We start from the raw sequence: 15,167 nt of genomic DNA, 5'->3' as shown, positions 1-15,167 counted from the left end.
TTTCCTCCGGTCAAGGTGGGCACTGGACGTGAGAAGCCCTTGATCAATGTTAGGACCAATCAAGGTGCTTCAAACAGTCCTGGCTTTGTTTGTATCAAACCTGTTGGGGGCGGTAATTATCGCTGTTGGTTTCGATTGAATAAAATAAAATAAAATTTTAAAAAAATTAATAATAATCACAATAACCAAACAAATAAAGCAAACCATCTTCCCAAAGATGACAATAATTAAACATTAGTGATTGTGTTGGAAAGATGTTAAAGGGGGATTCTGGGTTTAAAATTGCTTTTAAATATCGTTTATTTATTAAACAAAAAATATTATAATAATATAGACATGTCAGAATGAAGAAGTAATAACGAGAAATTAAAAAAATTAAATTTCATATACATTTTAGGGTAAATTCATGGAAAGTCTGTTTTTCAGCAGCTTAGGGAAGCTCATTAATATTCATGAGATATTCACAAAATCACGTCATCAGTGGATTCCAAACTCGCGACGTCATGTACGTTGTGTTTGTCAACTAATTTACATCTCCCTCCCCCTGTCAAACGACGACCACCCGATCATTGTGAAATACATTTTTTGTAGATGTTCTAAGCTAGGCCTAAAGTGTAATAATAACAGTAGTAGCATATATTTATTTGACATTTAATGAAATACAAAATTTAGTACAGATTATATATGGATTGTATACAGTTATACTATTTTTATACCTCGAATAGTACAGATCGTATTATCGGCTTCAAGTACTAGGCTAGGCCTAGCCTAAATCAATTTTTGTCATGGGTGAGAGCCATTCTGACTAGGGATTCCATGCCACGATGGCTACCCTACGTTTTAAAACATTGGGGCCCATCATGGGCCTAGCTAGCCTACTACTAAACGATTGGCCCATAAATAACAAAACTCAGTGGATCCAAACCCATCCTATCAACCAAACTCCTAAACAATCTAAACCTAAAACGTTCTACAAAATCGGCTGTAAATATTGAGGCAAAACCAGGTCCGATCGCCGTCCGCACGTATGGTGTCCCGATCGTCTAAGTAGGCCTAAAATAGGCCTAGTTTACTCTCCAAAAAGCGGATACTGCATCAAGCAAGTAGACCAGGTAGTAGGAAGGAGACCTGGCCGATCCGGCCCAGTTAAAAATTGAGCTAGCTAGTGTAGTGGACCCTATGCGAATTGATACTACCAGGCCTTTTACTATAGGCTACACTTGTTAAAATTAGCAATACTTTAAATGTTTACAAATATTCCAACTCCATTATTCGAGCTATATTATCTATACCATTCCGGTAGGTCGAGTCGACCTTCAATCAAATACTGTACATCGTTCATGTTGTGATTATAGACGGGGTAAACTCGACCCGACCAGTTTGGTGTATTGTATACTGTATCTGCTTATCACGTGACGATGCCAGGCATGGGCAGAGAGAGCACGTGTATCGTCGTCTCGCTCTCCTCGCTCAGCAGGAATGTATACGTTACGCTTCATTGATTTTGAAGGCTTTCCCTAAGTCAGTGCGAAAATCGGCAAACGTAAAGTGCAAACATATCTAAGTTTTCACTGTTTTGATAAATTTTCATAGAAAATTGACTTCATAAATAGGAAGACCGACTAAAACTACATCAGATAAGTATAATTTTACAAAAGTAATTGATATGGTTAATGATAACGAGTCGTCGGAAGATTGACCATTTCACGAATTTCCTATTCTGTAACACAGTGTCATATCGCCGTAGCTGCACTTGTAATCTGGCCTCATTTCACAGCCTTCGTTCTGCTTCACTGGGCGCTTATATAAATTGAAACTTTTACCGTTCAAGAGACAAACAAATATATTTTACATTTTTTACTATTCATTTTAAACCCGGAACCCCCCTTTAAATATTTACTGTTTTAAGATAGTTAAAGATAAAGATTGAAATGTTGAATCATGAATTCCCTAATTTTTGGACAAAAATCACTCAAGCGTGACTTGTGTTTTGATTTCTAAATTTGATCACTAAAATGCTTTAAATGTTGCCATTTGGGTATGAAAACATAGGGTTTGCCACAAAAATTGTAATGAATGGACTATTAGTTTAGGATATGTGAAAACATGGGTTTTGTATTTAATTTGCATTAAAGTGATTGTGTTGGAAAGAGATTAACATCGTTACCATTTTAAGATAGTTAAAACAAATTATTTTATAACATGTGAATTATGGAATTATTTTTAAGGATAAGATAAATACAGCGTCACACTTGACATTCTTCTTTCACAAAAAAAAAAAATTTAACTTCATGATTGATTTTTTTTTCCACAGAATGGAAATCCTCCACTATATGAATACCTGATTCAAAGACACAACCCTGCTTCAGAAATTGTAAAATTTCTCATTAAAAAGGATAGTGCATTATTGACATTGCTAAATAAGGTAATCTACAGAAAATTGAAGTTTCTATACATAAATAGATGTAAAATGCAGAACAATAAACTCATGGGGACGGTCATTAACAGAGCTTGACTTTGTTTTGAGACGTACACAGACAAAATTCGGCTTCTTTCGCAGACCCTGTGCACGCAAGATTAGTGGGCATGTTTGAGAAGTTTCTGCATTAGAAAGTCTAGGTCTTTAGGTAGCCAATTAAAGAGGATGAACTAAAAACACTGAATCAAAACCTTAAACACCAGCTAATGTAGAACGGTCAACAACTAATGTAGTAACAAAAATTGCCTCACACTATCGCCAGCTAATATAGAAAATATATATTTTACAAACCTGTTTAAATCTGTGCAAATGCATTTTTTTTATTTAGCTATCAGTCTATCCACTTTTGTAAACGACAAATTTTCTAAAACGACCATACATTGTAAGCAAACATTTCTCTTAAGAGAGCGCTTTTCATAATTGACTACCTCTTGTAAGGGATCACCTCCTCTCATAAAGGACTACTTCTTACAATCGAACACCTCTTGTAAGCGACCACCTCTCTTAAGGACCACACCTCTCTTAAAGACTACACCTCTCTTAAGGACCACACCTCTTGTAAGCAACCACCTCTCTTAAGGACCACACCTCTCTTAAGTGACCACCTCTCTTAAGGACCACACCTCTTGTAAGCGACCACCTCTCTTAAGGACCACACCTCTCTTAAGTGACCACCTCTTTCAAGGGACCACAACCTCTCTCTTAAGGGACAACTTCAACCACCACAAAAGGTAGGTTTATGAAGATAGCCAAATATACAATTGTAGGGGTTTTCTGTCAAAACAATTGATTAACAGTGCACTTATATTTATTTATCAAATCCAAACATTAAAAGCTCCTCATATTATGGGATAAAGAGACCCACTTCCCATTATGGGTTTAGTGTAGTATGTGGCGAAAATTTAACACACGATAGAAAATTGCTGCTCTTTATTGCTTCTACATATCAAATAGAAAAGTTGGTTTATCCGCCAGCAGTTTTTCTTATTATTAGTATAGTATTACTATTTACGTTTGGATTTATAGATTTTGCCTACTACAGAACAGAGGTAGTGTTTTGGATCTAGGTGTCTATCAATTAATATGTCTTTGTAAATAGCTTGTTTAAGTAAATATTTTTGTTTTTAGGAAGGAAAGACGCCCGAATCTGTTGTAGAAACAAATATGTACATAACGAAAAAAGAAAAAACTGTGATTTTAAACTATTTTGACAGTAAGTAAAGTTTATAAATATAAATTATACTTTAATCTAAGATAGGCAAACACAATGCAAAAGCTTTAAACTGTAACCTATCCTACCTATCTCAAATGTTGTCACAAAATGTAGGTAGTCAAATGGTCACTACAGTACTTCCAGATTTGATTCACTATAGTTACTTCAAGGTGTCACTCTCTCTCACTTTATGATGTTTATAACAATACTCAAAATAGAGTGTGGTACAGGTGGTCATTTGAAATTATCAATGCAACTATTATAAATTTTACAAAATTGTACTACAGAAACAAACTGTATTTTTTTTTATATAAGCTGGCAGGCCTTATTTTTCTGGTTCATTCCAAATTAATGCAACTAAATTCTCTGGATCCAGCCCAATCAATATTATAATTGACATGTATGTACTTGTTTGCCACTATTTTATCATATTAATTGACATTGACATAGTTGGTTTAATATATTTGTATTAATATTATTGTATTGATGGTACTCGGACATAATTTATTTATTCTTAAGGTATCATTACCCAAGGTTCAAGTTTACCTGAGGTATTATATTATTAAAGTTCCCAAGAACTATTGTACTGTATATGAGATGACATTTATTTTACTGTTTAATAACAAAATAATGACTAGCAGTAACCCATGCTCCGTACAGTCTTTTTCTGCCCTAATATGTGGTTATATACTAATTCGCATGGGAGGAGAAAGTATAATAAAAACACACTCTTCCCTGATAAAAGTACTATTATTTCAAGAATAAAAATTCAGAACTATTTACAGCCATTGATTTTGTTATACACAAAATATTCCTTTACTTTGAAATATCTGTAAGCTCAAAAATGAAAGCAATACTGGATATGTGGGACTTTACGAAAATAAAAGATGCTAAAGAAATTGTACTGTGTTAATCTAGGGTGCGCATCAGAAAGTGACAACGTGCATTAGAGGGACATGCATGTTGAACTGTCAATCAGTCAGCAGTTTAAAACATTTCAATGATCAAATATGAATTGGTAATTTATAGAATTAAGATGTGAATGAAGTATTGGAATAAAACTACAGCTGCTTACGGACTTCAAATCACCTAAAAAAGTGCAAATGGTGGTGATAGTCGGAATTAAATGATGCGCGCGTACACTAACAAAAGTATAAAATACCAAACTATATTTTGGGTGTATTTTTCGTTGTGTATTATTTGATATTTTGTTTGTTAATTATGCTCAGAATTGGTGTTCACGTTTACAAATAAAAAAATGGGACATGAATCGAATGAAAAACATGCCCTAAATCCCAAATATTTGGATTCGTTTGTATGTGTTTATTTTTATTCATTTACATTTTTTTTTATTTCAATGGTTTTTGATATTTTGCAATTTCTTTGTGTGAGGTTTGGTATCTTTTTTTCTAGTTTTTTATTTTTTGCTTTAAGCGGTGATTATTTATACATATCGCGGATTCCATCTTCAACGTACTAAGCATTGATATCATTGCCACAGCGTTTTACTGGGCCACACCGTGGTTTACGAAAATCATTCTGTTCAAAGGATAGGTATAATTAATTAAAGCGACGCGATCATTCGATATGGTTGTTTGGCTGCCGAGACTAAACACTATTTTAATTTGGCGGCCCGGCATGGTATTTGTAGATCCGGTCATGGTGATACACAACAGAGGAAGTTGCGTAGTTTATACAGTGACATAACATGGTCGCTGAGACGTCAAATTACTGTTATTTTTTTGCCTTTTTTAAGTGTTTATCCTTAAAATTTAAGAAAGTGACATAGCCTATCATGTGCGGTCCCTCAATAAATATCAGTGTGCCAAATGTGAGCACGTAACGTTCAGTGGTTTCAGAGGAGATACGTAAAATTACGCGGACAATTTAGTAGCATTAATATATAGATAATATGAAGCATTTTTAAGGCTTACAGAGGCAGAATGAGATAACAATTTAGTTTTTTTCATAATAGAATTGTTAGTTCCTGCAGAGATACGTGCCAGGGGTAAACATGCTATTAAAATATATAAAGAAGAACTTAAAACTGGTAGCGTGTCTGTTGTGAATTCAAGATGTATGTTTCTGGGAAAAGAAGGTGCTGGCAAGACTAGCTGTGTAAAGGCTATGGTTGGAGAAAGGTAAAAAGTAAAATTGGTCTATTGTTTATAGAGTATAAATTACAGTATCTTGCTGTGTATTAACCATCAATAATTTTAGTGATCATTTTAAGATTTTAGGCATTCATAGTTTAAACCTCATCAGAAAAGTGTTCAACCATTCGTAAGGAATGCTTATAAAAGTCAGTTAGCATTCAGAAGCTACTCTGAATGGTAGTGTGAATGCTAAGAACATTGGTAGCATTCAGGGAGATATTTTGAATGGTATTGTGAATGCTAAGAACATTGGTAGCATTCAGAAGCTACTCTGAATGGTAGTGAATGCTAAGAAAATTGGTAGCATTCAGAAGCTACTCTGAATGGTAGTGAGAATGCTAAGAAAATTGGTAGCATTCAGGGAGATATTTTTAATGATAGTGTGAATGCTAAGAACATTGGTAGCATTCAGGGAGATATTTTGAATGGTAGTGTGAATGCTAAGAACATTGGTAGCATTCAGGGAGATATTTTGAATGGTAGTGTGAATGCTAAGATCATTGGTAGCATTCAGGGAGATATTTTGCATGTTAGTGTGAATGCTAAATCATTGTGAGCATTCAGGGAAATAATTGAATGCTCAACCAATCAGATCAATCCTCACCAACCCTTACCAAAGCTGAATGCTTTGCTTACCATTCACAAAGCATTCAAATGCTACTCCTGAATGCTATTATTGGCATTCGAATGGCTTATACTTAGCATTCGAATACTACCAGTTCCAGGGAGCCAAATTATTTAAATGAGCTAAGCATGCGAATGGTAGCACTAGCATTGGAATACTTGTGGGCGAATGCTAGATTAACATTCGAATAATGTAGGGAAGGGTAGTTACTAGAATGGGAATGCTAGTGGGTGAATGCTACACTAGCATTCGAATGCCAATAATAGCATTTCAGGAGTAGCTTTCAATTGCTTTGTGAATTTTCGTATATCGTCGAGGGGTCGGAATTGGATACTGGTCGCAATTTAAACTCGGGTTTACTGTTACTTTATAATCTCCGCAGACACGTACCCTGCCATCGGCCTTTGGAATACATACCAATGGGGTTACCCACTGACTAAAGTCTACCGGATAAACTCCTTCGTTTTGCATTCTGTCTAACTCTACATCAACTGCGGAGCGTAGCGCAAATAGAACGTTTCGAGCTTTGCAGAATTTTGGGATTGCGTTCACTTTTAGATGTAATGTCGCTTTGTGTTCCTGAACTGTACCTAATTCCGTTCGGAAAACTTCTGGGAACTTCCGTTTGAAAGACTGACCGACATCGTTATCTATTTCTACCGAATTCTGAGCAAGTGACGGTGAAAATAATGACTTCCAGTCCAACTTAATCACTTCTAACCAGGTTCTTCCAAGCAAGGGTGGTGAGTTTCGTCGCTGCGTTCTAACTACTATCAGTGGGAGAACGTTACTCTGGCCCTTATAGTTCACGGTGACTTTAATTTCTCCTGCTATATCGAGTACCTGTGTATGCATGAAGTGTACATTTTACTTTTTTTGACTTTAATGGTAGATGGCTAAGCTTGCTTTCGTAATCGTCAAAGCCAATTATCGATACTGCTGCGCCCGTATCTACTTCAAAATCAATATCTATATCATTAACTCGCATCTGTACCGTTATTGCTGGTACTGAATTGTCCTGCTTAATGCCTACGCAAAACATTGTATTTACAAAATCGTCATTACCTTCGTCGTAATCCGGTGCTCCTACTTGCTTGATGGATTTAGGTTTATGTTGTTTTGTTGATTTACTCGACTGCCTGCATTCTGATTTTAAGTGTCCTTGTTTGTTGCATTTAAAGCACGTATCGTTTTTGTATTTACATGTATCTCTTGTGCAGGCCCGTATCCAGGGGGGGGGGGTGCGTTGGGTGATGCAGACGCACCCCCAAGTCCCAAAAGGTCCACTATTTCCTCTACATTATCAATGGTATACAAACAAAATTCTTACCTTTAGTAATTCTTACCTTTAGTAAAGTTAAGAGGCAATGAGTTTTTAAACTCGTAGGGAGCCTCTTCTCTCATATGTGTGTATGTGTGTGTGTTTGTCAAGTTTGTTTTTGAATGAATTTACACTCTTGCTATTGACAACAGATTCGGGCAGCGAGTTCAACTTGTTAATTACTCTTGTATCTTGAGTTCCATCTAGGTTTCTTTAATTCAAAAGTTGAGCCTCGAGTGATATTTGGACCAACTTCAGATGCTAATTTAAAAAAGGAGTGGCGATCTATATTTTCGTAACCATTCCTTCTTTCCTGTAAAGTTGGTAAACCAAGCTGTATCCTGCGCTCTTCATAAGGCAAATTTCTGAGTTCTGGTACAAGTTTTGTTGCTCGTTGTTGGATTTTCTCAAGTTTATTGATGTCTTGTAATAGATATGGTGACCAGGTTTGAACTGCATACTCCATAACCGGACGCACAAGAGAAGATAAAGCGACATAAACATCTGTTTATCCATATATGTAAAGGATTTCCGTATTCGGCCTACAATTGAATTGGCTTTGGCTGCAACTTTAGAAACTTGTGTCGACACTTTAAAGTCAGACGTTACATAGACTCCGAGGTCTTTCTCAGCAGAGGTTGTATCAAGAACTGTACCATCAATTGAATAAGTGTGTTTTGGATTTCTATTTCCAATGTGCATTACTTTACATTTAGATTTACTAAACTCCAGTAGCCACTTCTTACTCCACTGCTCAAGTTTACTCAAATCATTCTGCAGGGCATCTCGGTCGTTAACTGAATCAATCTTACGAAAAATCTTAGCATCGTCTGCAAATAGTTTACCATCTGATTCAATATTATCAAGTAGATCGTTGATGTAGACTAAAAATAAAGCCGGACCAATAACTGTGCCTTGAGGCATGCCACTGAACACAGGTAACCAACTTGAAACCGAACCTTTGATTGAAACACATTGACGTCTATTTTCTAAAAATCCACCAACTTAGAATATTACCTTGAATGCCATAAGCTTGCAATTTAATTTTCAACCTAATGTGCGGAACTGTGTCGAAGGCCTTACGGCAGTCCAAGTATATAACATCAACAGGATGTCTGTCGGCGAGAGCATTTTCTACATCACGGAAAAATTCAAGAATTTAGGGGATCAGACTTGCTGCCATTTTTTAAAATTGGTGTAATGGTTGCATCTTTCCAGGCAGCTGGTATTTCATATGTTAATATAAAATGAAAAAATACCGGTAATTAAATTACGGAATCTGAACTCGATGTGAAACATGCGCAGTCGATCATGTGACGACAAGCAATAGCTTAGCGCTTCATGTATGCGGTACGCGGTAAAGTGTTTTTGCATGCTGGAAATACAGACAACCGGCGGTAATTTGCTGGAAATACAGACACTATCGAATACGGCGCCTAAACATGGGAAGGAAGGAGCAGGAAGCTAGAAAGCGGAAAGCTGCTGGAAAATCGACGCTGTCTGAGTTGGCCTTTAAACATCATGAAAGCGTTAAGTTCTGGTGTCCATCTTTCAACTAGCCCAAGCCACAACAAAGAGTCTTAAATCAGTCTTTAGAACGTCAAATAGCGCAAATTTTGCCGGGCCTTCGGTCCAGGGGCCCTTTGCGGCCCCCTGGCCCCCAGCCATTGTTGCTCACTTCGCTCGCACCCCCCCCCCCCCCCATTATAAATGCTGAATACGGGCCTGCTTGTGTGATTGTTCATACCACAGCGGTCACATTTCTGCGTTCGTGTTGGTTTTAACGCTTGATAAGTTTTCGTAGACTTCCTGCTGTTAGACGTAACGTGATTGATTGGCTTGTCAACCTCGTGCGACATACTTTTCATATTCGTTGTTGCTGCCTCCGAGGCTATGTCTGTTGCTTCCTTGAACGTATGGTTCTTTGTCAATAATTTCTTTTGGATGCTCTGACTTATTAGTCCACATACGAACTGATCACGCAGTGCGTTTTCCAATCATGCCTCTCCTTCAAAACCACAATGCATCGCCTTTTTCTTTAGATGTGATACAAATTGAGAAATAGTCTGTCCCGGTGTCTGTTTTACGTTTGTGAATATGAATCGATCAGAAATCGTTATTCGAGTAGGTTTGTAATGCTCTTTGAGCTTGGTTGTGTATTATTGTGTGTCTTATAAAATAATAAAAACATTAATTTTATTCACTTTAATTTACTTTTAATTAACTTTCTAATGTTCTATTAATTTAAAATTTATCAGTTGTTTTATCTCCTTTCATGATTTAGTCATTTAATACATACTATGTATGTTTTTAAAATGTACAATAAATGTTTAACTTTACTATACATTGTTATAATAGATTCAATTCTGCAGAACAATCCACAGATGGAATCGTTACAACCACAGTGTTTCAAGCAAAGAAGGATTGTAGTCAATGGAAAAAGATAAAAGGTGTAAATGGTGAGAAAAGCAACTGGAGATGCTCAGAATGTTAAATTTTACATATTCATCAGTTTGCTATAATTTTAATACATTAACTTTATTTTTGGTAAAATAATACTAATATTTAAATAAAAACATTCTTAAATGTATAATATATGCCATATACACATTGGTTATACAACAAATAACAATTAAAAATTTATTTGGCTATGCAACCATTAAGCCTACTTCTTGGTCTTACATTTTCAATGAGGTGATTGAAATCACCTGGGATACCAGGAATTGGAAAATTACTGTCAATGTTCAAAATATTGCTATTCATTTTGTATTCCTCTCATCCCATACAACACCTTGGTTTCCTAAATCTAATTGTCTATTTCTTGCTTTGTATAGCAAAGCAAATTCCTTCACATGCTTTAGGAGAAATGGTTGACAAAAGGTTAAAAGAAGGTAGGCACAGACTAATAAAGCTTTTTTAATATCTAAATCTGCATATCATCTATTATAGATTCAAAATTGTAGGTCGTTGTTGAATTTGTAACACTATTATACTGATGTTTTTTTCTGAAATTTTTCGTAGAAGGTAATGTCTGGGCTATAGTTAAGAATGCTGTGTATAAGATGGGAATAGGAAAAGAAAATGTGAGTGACATAACTAGTATATGGGACTACGCCGGTCAACTAGACTACTATATAACGCACAGGGTATGTTTTCATTATTTTATGAATACCACTTGTGTTGTTCTTTTTTTTTGGGTTCAGAAACAATAAATTGGAAGCTACAATACTAATAGAGCTTTATTTTCTTTTACATTATGTGTTCTTACTGTATCTGATTTGACCATTTTGCCAAAAACATTTGTAACAGGGTTATTTATCAATGTGCACTTTTTTTTTAGACTTATGCCATTTTCAGACAAAAAATAAACAAATAGAATGTTGAAATTCTAACTTTAAACTTTATCTCTATAAAATATTGTAATATTATATTATAACTAACCATGAAAACATAATTTTTTTCCAGTTTTTCCTGACAAATACAGTATCATACTGTGTTGCCTTCAATGTCATGGACAACTTAGATGAGCCAGCTAAATCACGAAACTCAAAAATAGTAAGTTAAATTTTTAAGTACTTTAGACATCCTTGTAAACTACAAATGCTATGATTAATGTAATTTAATTTCAATTTTAGTTAAAAAATATATTGTCATTGTCATTTTAGGGTCAGCTAGGAATGACTAATTTGGACATGAATTTGTTCTGGATAAGGTCCATTTATGAACACACTGTACAACATGGTTCAGGAAACACTATTTCAATTGATGGCAAGAACATAGGGTCACCTCCCATCTGTTTGGTTGCAACTCATGTGGACAAATTGTCAGGGACAGCATCAGAAAAAGAGGAGGAGGTAAATAGTATATAAATATTAGATATTTATATCTTGTCTTTTTCTTAACTATGTCAACATAAGCGCTCCTAGCAACTGAATGCAACTATAAACCTCAACTGACAGGTGCACAAAAATGTAGACATAAGCTTAGTTACATGTATAGTTGCCCATGTTCTATTTTTACTGTAACTGAGTGAAACTGAAAAGTTTTAAACGTGTCACACGTGTGGTATGGGTAACGGCGACCAGTTGCGATTGGTTTGTATATACTGTTTGTATACAACTATTAATTGTGTTGTGCGTGTAGTAAGGTAAATTAATAGGCTCTTTAGAATTAATATTTTGCCTACAAAAAGGTTGACTGTATTTAACAACCCATCAGTACAATTAGAACAAAAAAAGCAGTTTGAGGTCTAATGTACATGTTTATACAATTAAATAATATAACATGAAAATGGAACATTTAAGCTACACATTACATGCATTACAAAAGAATTTATTGAAGAAAGCACATTAAAGTAGAAACATTGTTTGAGATTTTGTCATTTTGAATTACAGTATGAATCAAATAAAACAGCCTGTAACAGTTATGGAAGATTGTGTACATTAGGTTGTGACATATTGTCTTGTAAACCACTGATCATGATGATCACTGAGATCACGCAGATTGATCTCGCTGATCATGTGAGTATTCTCAGTGGATATATCATTCTCAACACTTAGCTTGAAAATATGCCTGGAGGCGCAAACAAAATCCAAGATGGCTACAAAAATCCAAAATGACTGCCCGTTTGATCTAAATTGTATTTATAATGCCTATTAAATGTCCTTTTTAAACTTGTTTGTTTTTTTTAAATTTACCACACACATTGAATACAAAGTAGAAATATTAAATGAAATATACTATACAGTATATCAGCGTGATCAGTAATTATTGTGATGAGTTATCAGCGATAGTAGCAATATAAATGTATTTATTAATTGAAGGTTATGAAGATGTACAAGAAAATGTTTGATAAAATGGAAGGAATGCCATATGCTCACCATGTAGATCGTGAAATGTACATGGTTGATAACACCATGAAATCACCTGAAGGTATTACAAAACTTAAGCGAAACGTTGGTAGATACATGAAGGAAATGGTGAGAGAAGTTCCAATAAAGTGGATTAATTTACAGGAAAGTTTGCAAAGAATTGGTGAAACAAAATTGTGTATTACGTTTGAGGAGGTAAAGTTTTGATTATGGATTCCAATGTAATTATATAATATTAATATTTATTGTTACTTTGTTTTTACTCCTACAGACACTAGTAATATTTATAGTCCTGGCCTATCATTGAATTTTCCATTAGATTTTCTCCAGGCTCTACAAGTAATGTACTAAGTTAAGTTATTTATTTAAATAAAATTCTGTATTAGGTTTCCAAGATTGGCACTGAATGTGAAATTTCCAAAGAGGGGCTCGCCACTGCCATAGCATACCTGAATGACATTGGGATCATTTTGCATTCGAGTTCTAACGAAAAACTGAAAAACACTGTGATAACAGATCTTAAAATGATGATTGAAATGGTGACAAAAGTGATCACAGTAGTTAACCCGTCTAATAACGTGGTAGGTAGATAATGTATTTATTTATAATATTAGATTGTCAAAAAATAACAAGAAAATGCAAATTTATAGGTGATGTCGACAAACACTGTTTAATGAGGTTTTTGACAATCTGTCCTTAGATACTTGACATGAAACAGTATTGTATTGACCATGTAATTGTATACTGTGTATAGAAAAGTTTTTTTTTGTGCAGAAGCAAATGAGGATGCTGTTTAAACGTCTTGATGAGGAAGGAATACTGGAGGAAAAATTGCTACGGTATTTATGGAAACAGCAATTGGAGGAAGATCCACATCGCTTTGAAATCTTTACTGAAGTGATGAAGACATTTGGTTTGCTCTTTGAGAAATTGAAGGTAAGTTAAATATATTATTTTAGATTAGCTATCACTTAAAATTAGCTTAAATGTTACTCATAATTTTCTAATTCACAACACTTTGCTTACATCGGCAGGTAACGGCAGGTAACCGGGAATTCCTGGTTCCATCTCGGATGCAAACCAAGAAAGAGAGTCTTAAAGTTGAAAAGGATGAGGAACAAACTATGGTATCGATCTATCTTACACCTGTAGACTTTCTTCCCAATGCTGTATACAATACATTGGTTGTTGCATTTCTGGACTTGATGGAGGTAAAAAATAAAGGTGGCAAACCAGTTGTGTTTCAAAACTGCAGTGAATTTGACTTTAAGGATCATGGGGTCAATCTAGGCACAGTGAAAATTGAAAACAAGAATGCATTAAAGGTTTGGAAATTTTTTAATTAATTTATTTAATGTTTCAAATAAAAATAAATATATTTAAGGGGAATTTTAGAAATCTATATATTAAGTGATCTTGTGTTGGTTGCAACTTTATGGCATTAAAATATTTTGCATACTTTTTTAAACATACAAAACATTTTTTATTAGCTTGAAATATGTTATCTGATTGAAGACAATGCTACAGAGTTAGATCCAAAAAAAGAACTGCAGTCAAGCTTCTGCATAGAGGTAAGCAGGAATGTGAATTTTAATAGTTTCAGCCTCTTCAGCTGTTTTAAGTCGCATGCAACGAGACACTATAGCTGCTCACTATGTCGATCGGTTGGTTGGTCGGCTCAAATTTGCGCACACGACTGCAACCATGTATATGGCCTAGTTAATCAATTAATAGCGCTTGCTAACAAAAATCCATTAAAAACATTTTAGTGGTGGGTTACCCCTTAATTATGGCCAGTTTCACCTGAAATTTTCAATACGTAATCACACATCTGGGTAAGGATGATTTGTTAATATTTATAAAACTTTCACCAGCACTTGGGTGTAATAATAAAAACAATTGTATAGGTTCTTCATTTTAAAATTTGTTTTGTAGGTGTTAAGGTATCTAAAGCATCAACTAGAAACTGTGCTTGTCACTAGTGAAGAAGTTGGCTACAATCTATGTGTGTTGTGTACTGTTTGTTATCCAGCAGAGAAGCCTCATTTACATGATCTCAAACGATGCTTGGAAAAAGATATTTATGGTGTTAAATGTGGCAATAAACGCATGAATACCACTCGTTTAAAGCACCTATTTTTAGAAGGTTAGTTGAAATTTTCAATTACCAACAATTTGTCTGACAGAGGAACATGTGTGTGTGTGTTTGTCATGTTAACAATACCATATACATAGCATGCTATATCCAAAATCTAGTGAGTGATTATTTTTTTATAAAATTCTAATAGCCACTATTTACAAACGTATGGCTTAATCACTAGCAGATAAAAGTTAGTTTTCAATATACAGTAGTATGTACGTACTACAGTCAGTGTGTCAGAAATGAAAACACTGGAGATTCGTAACTTTGTATGCAAGGGTCTCGACTGAAGCCTCTTGATTTATTCTCGCAATAGGCTACATGAAAACTACAACAAGAAGCAACATAAAATAGTATAGAAT

At 34.8% G+C, this 15,167-nt stretch overlaps 2 protein-coding genes across 2 annotated transcripts in view; both read left to right on the top strand.

Moving 5' to 3' along the window:
- The window catches only part of LOC144858858 (uncharacterized), a 31,386-nt gene extending 20,216 nt beyond the window's left edge, over window positions 1–11,170 (top strand). The window contains exons 2-7 of the mRNA XM_078714990.1: window positions 3,608–3,692; window positions 5,668–5,833; window positions 10,153–10,253; window positions 10,629–10,685; window positions 10,816–10,940; window positions 11,135–11,170. Of these exons, the coding sequence (XP_078571116.1) occupies window positions 3,608–3,692; window positions 5,668–5,833; window positions 10,153–10,253; window positions 10,629–10,685; window positions 10,816–10,940; window positions 11,135–11,170 (570 nt within the window). The remainder of the gene's footprint in view (window positions 1–3,607; window positions 3,693–5,667; window positions 5,834–10,152; window positions 10,254–10,628; window positions 10,686–10,815; window positions 10,941–11,134) is intronic.
- A 295-nt stretch (window positions 11,171–11,465) lies between these two features.
- Window positions 11,466–15,167, top strand: part of LOC144835081 (uncharacterized) — a 125,716-nt gene continuing 122,014 nt past the window's right edge. The window contains exons 1-7 of the mRNA XM_078690112.1: window positions 11,466–11,648; window positions 12,618–12,860; window positions 13,052–13,246; window positions 13,440–13,601; window positions 13,700–13,990; window positions 14,156–14,236; window positions 14,601–14,811. Coding sequence (XP_078546238.1) covers window positions 11,472–11,648; window positions 12,618–12,860; window positions 13,052–13,246; window positions 13,440–13,601; window positions 13,700–13,990; window positions 14,156–14,236; window positions 14,601–14,811 — 1,360 coding nt within the window. The 5' untranslated portion in view covers window positions 11,466–11,471. The remainder of the gene's footprint in view (window positions 11,649–12,617; window positions 12,861–13,051; window positions 13,247–13,439; window positions 13,602–13,699; window positions 13,991–14,155; window positions 14,237–14,600; window positions 14,812–15,167) is intronic.

This window comes from Antedon bifida, chromosome 2 (assembly GCF_963402885.1).
Source record: "Antedon bifida chromosome 2, ecAntBifi1.1, whole genome shotgun sequence".
Classification (NCBI taxonomy): Eukaryota; Metazoa; Echinodermata; class Crinoidea; order Comatulida; family Antedonidae; genus Antedon; species Antedon bifida.
The sequence above is the reverse complement of the archived record's forward strand: the minus strand, read 5'-3'. Positions and strand labels throughout refer to the sequence as shown.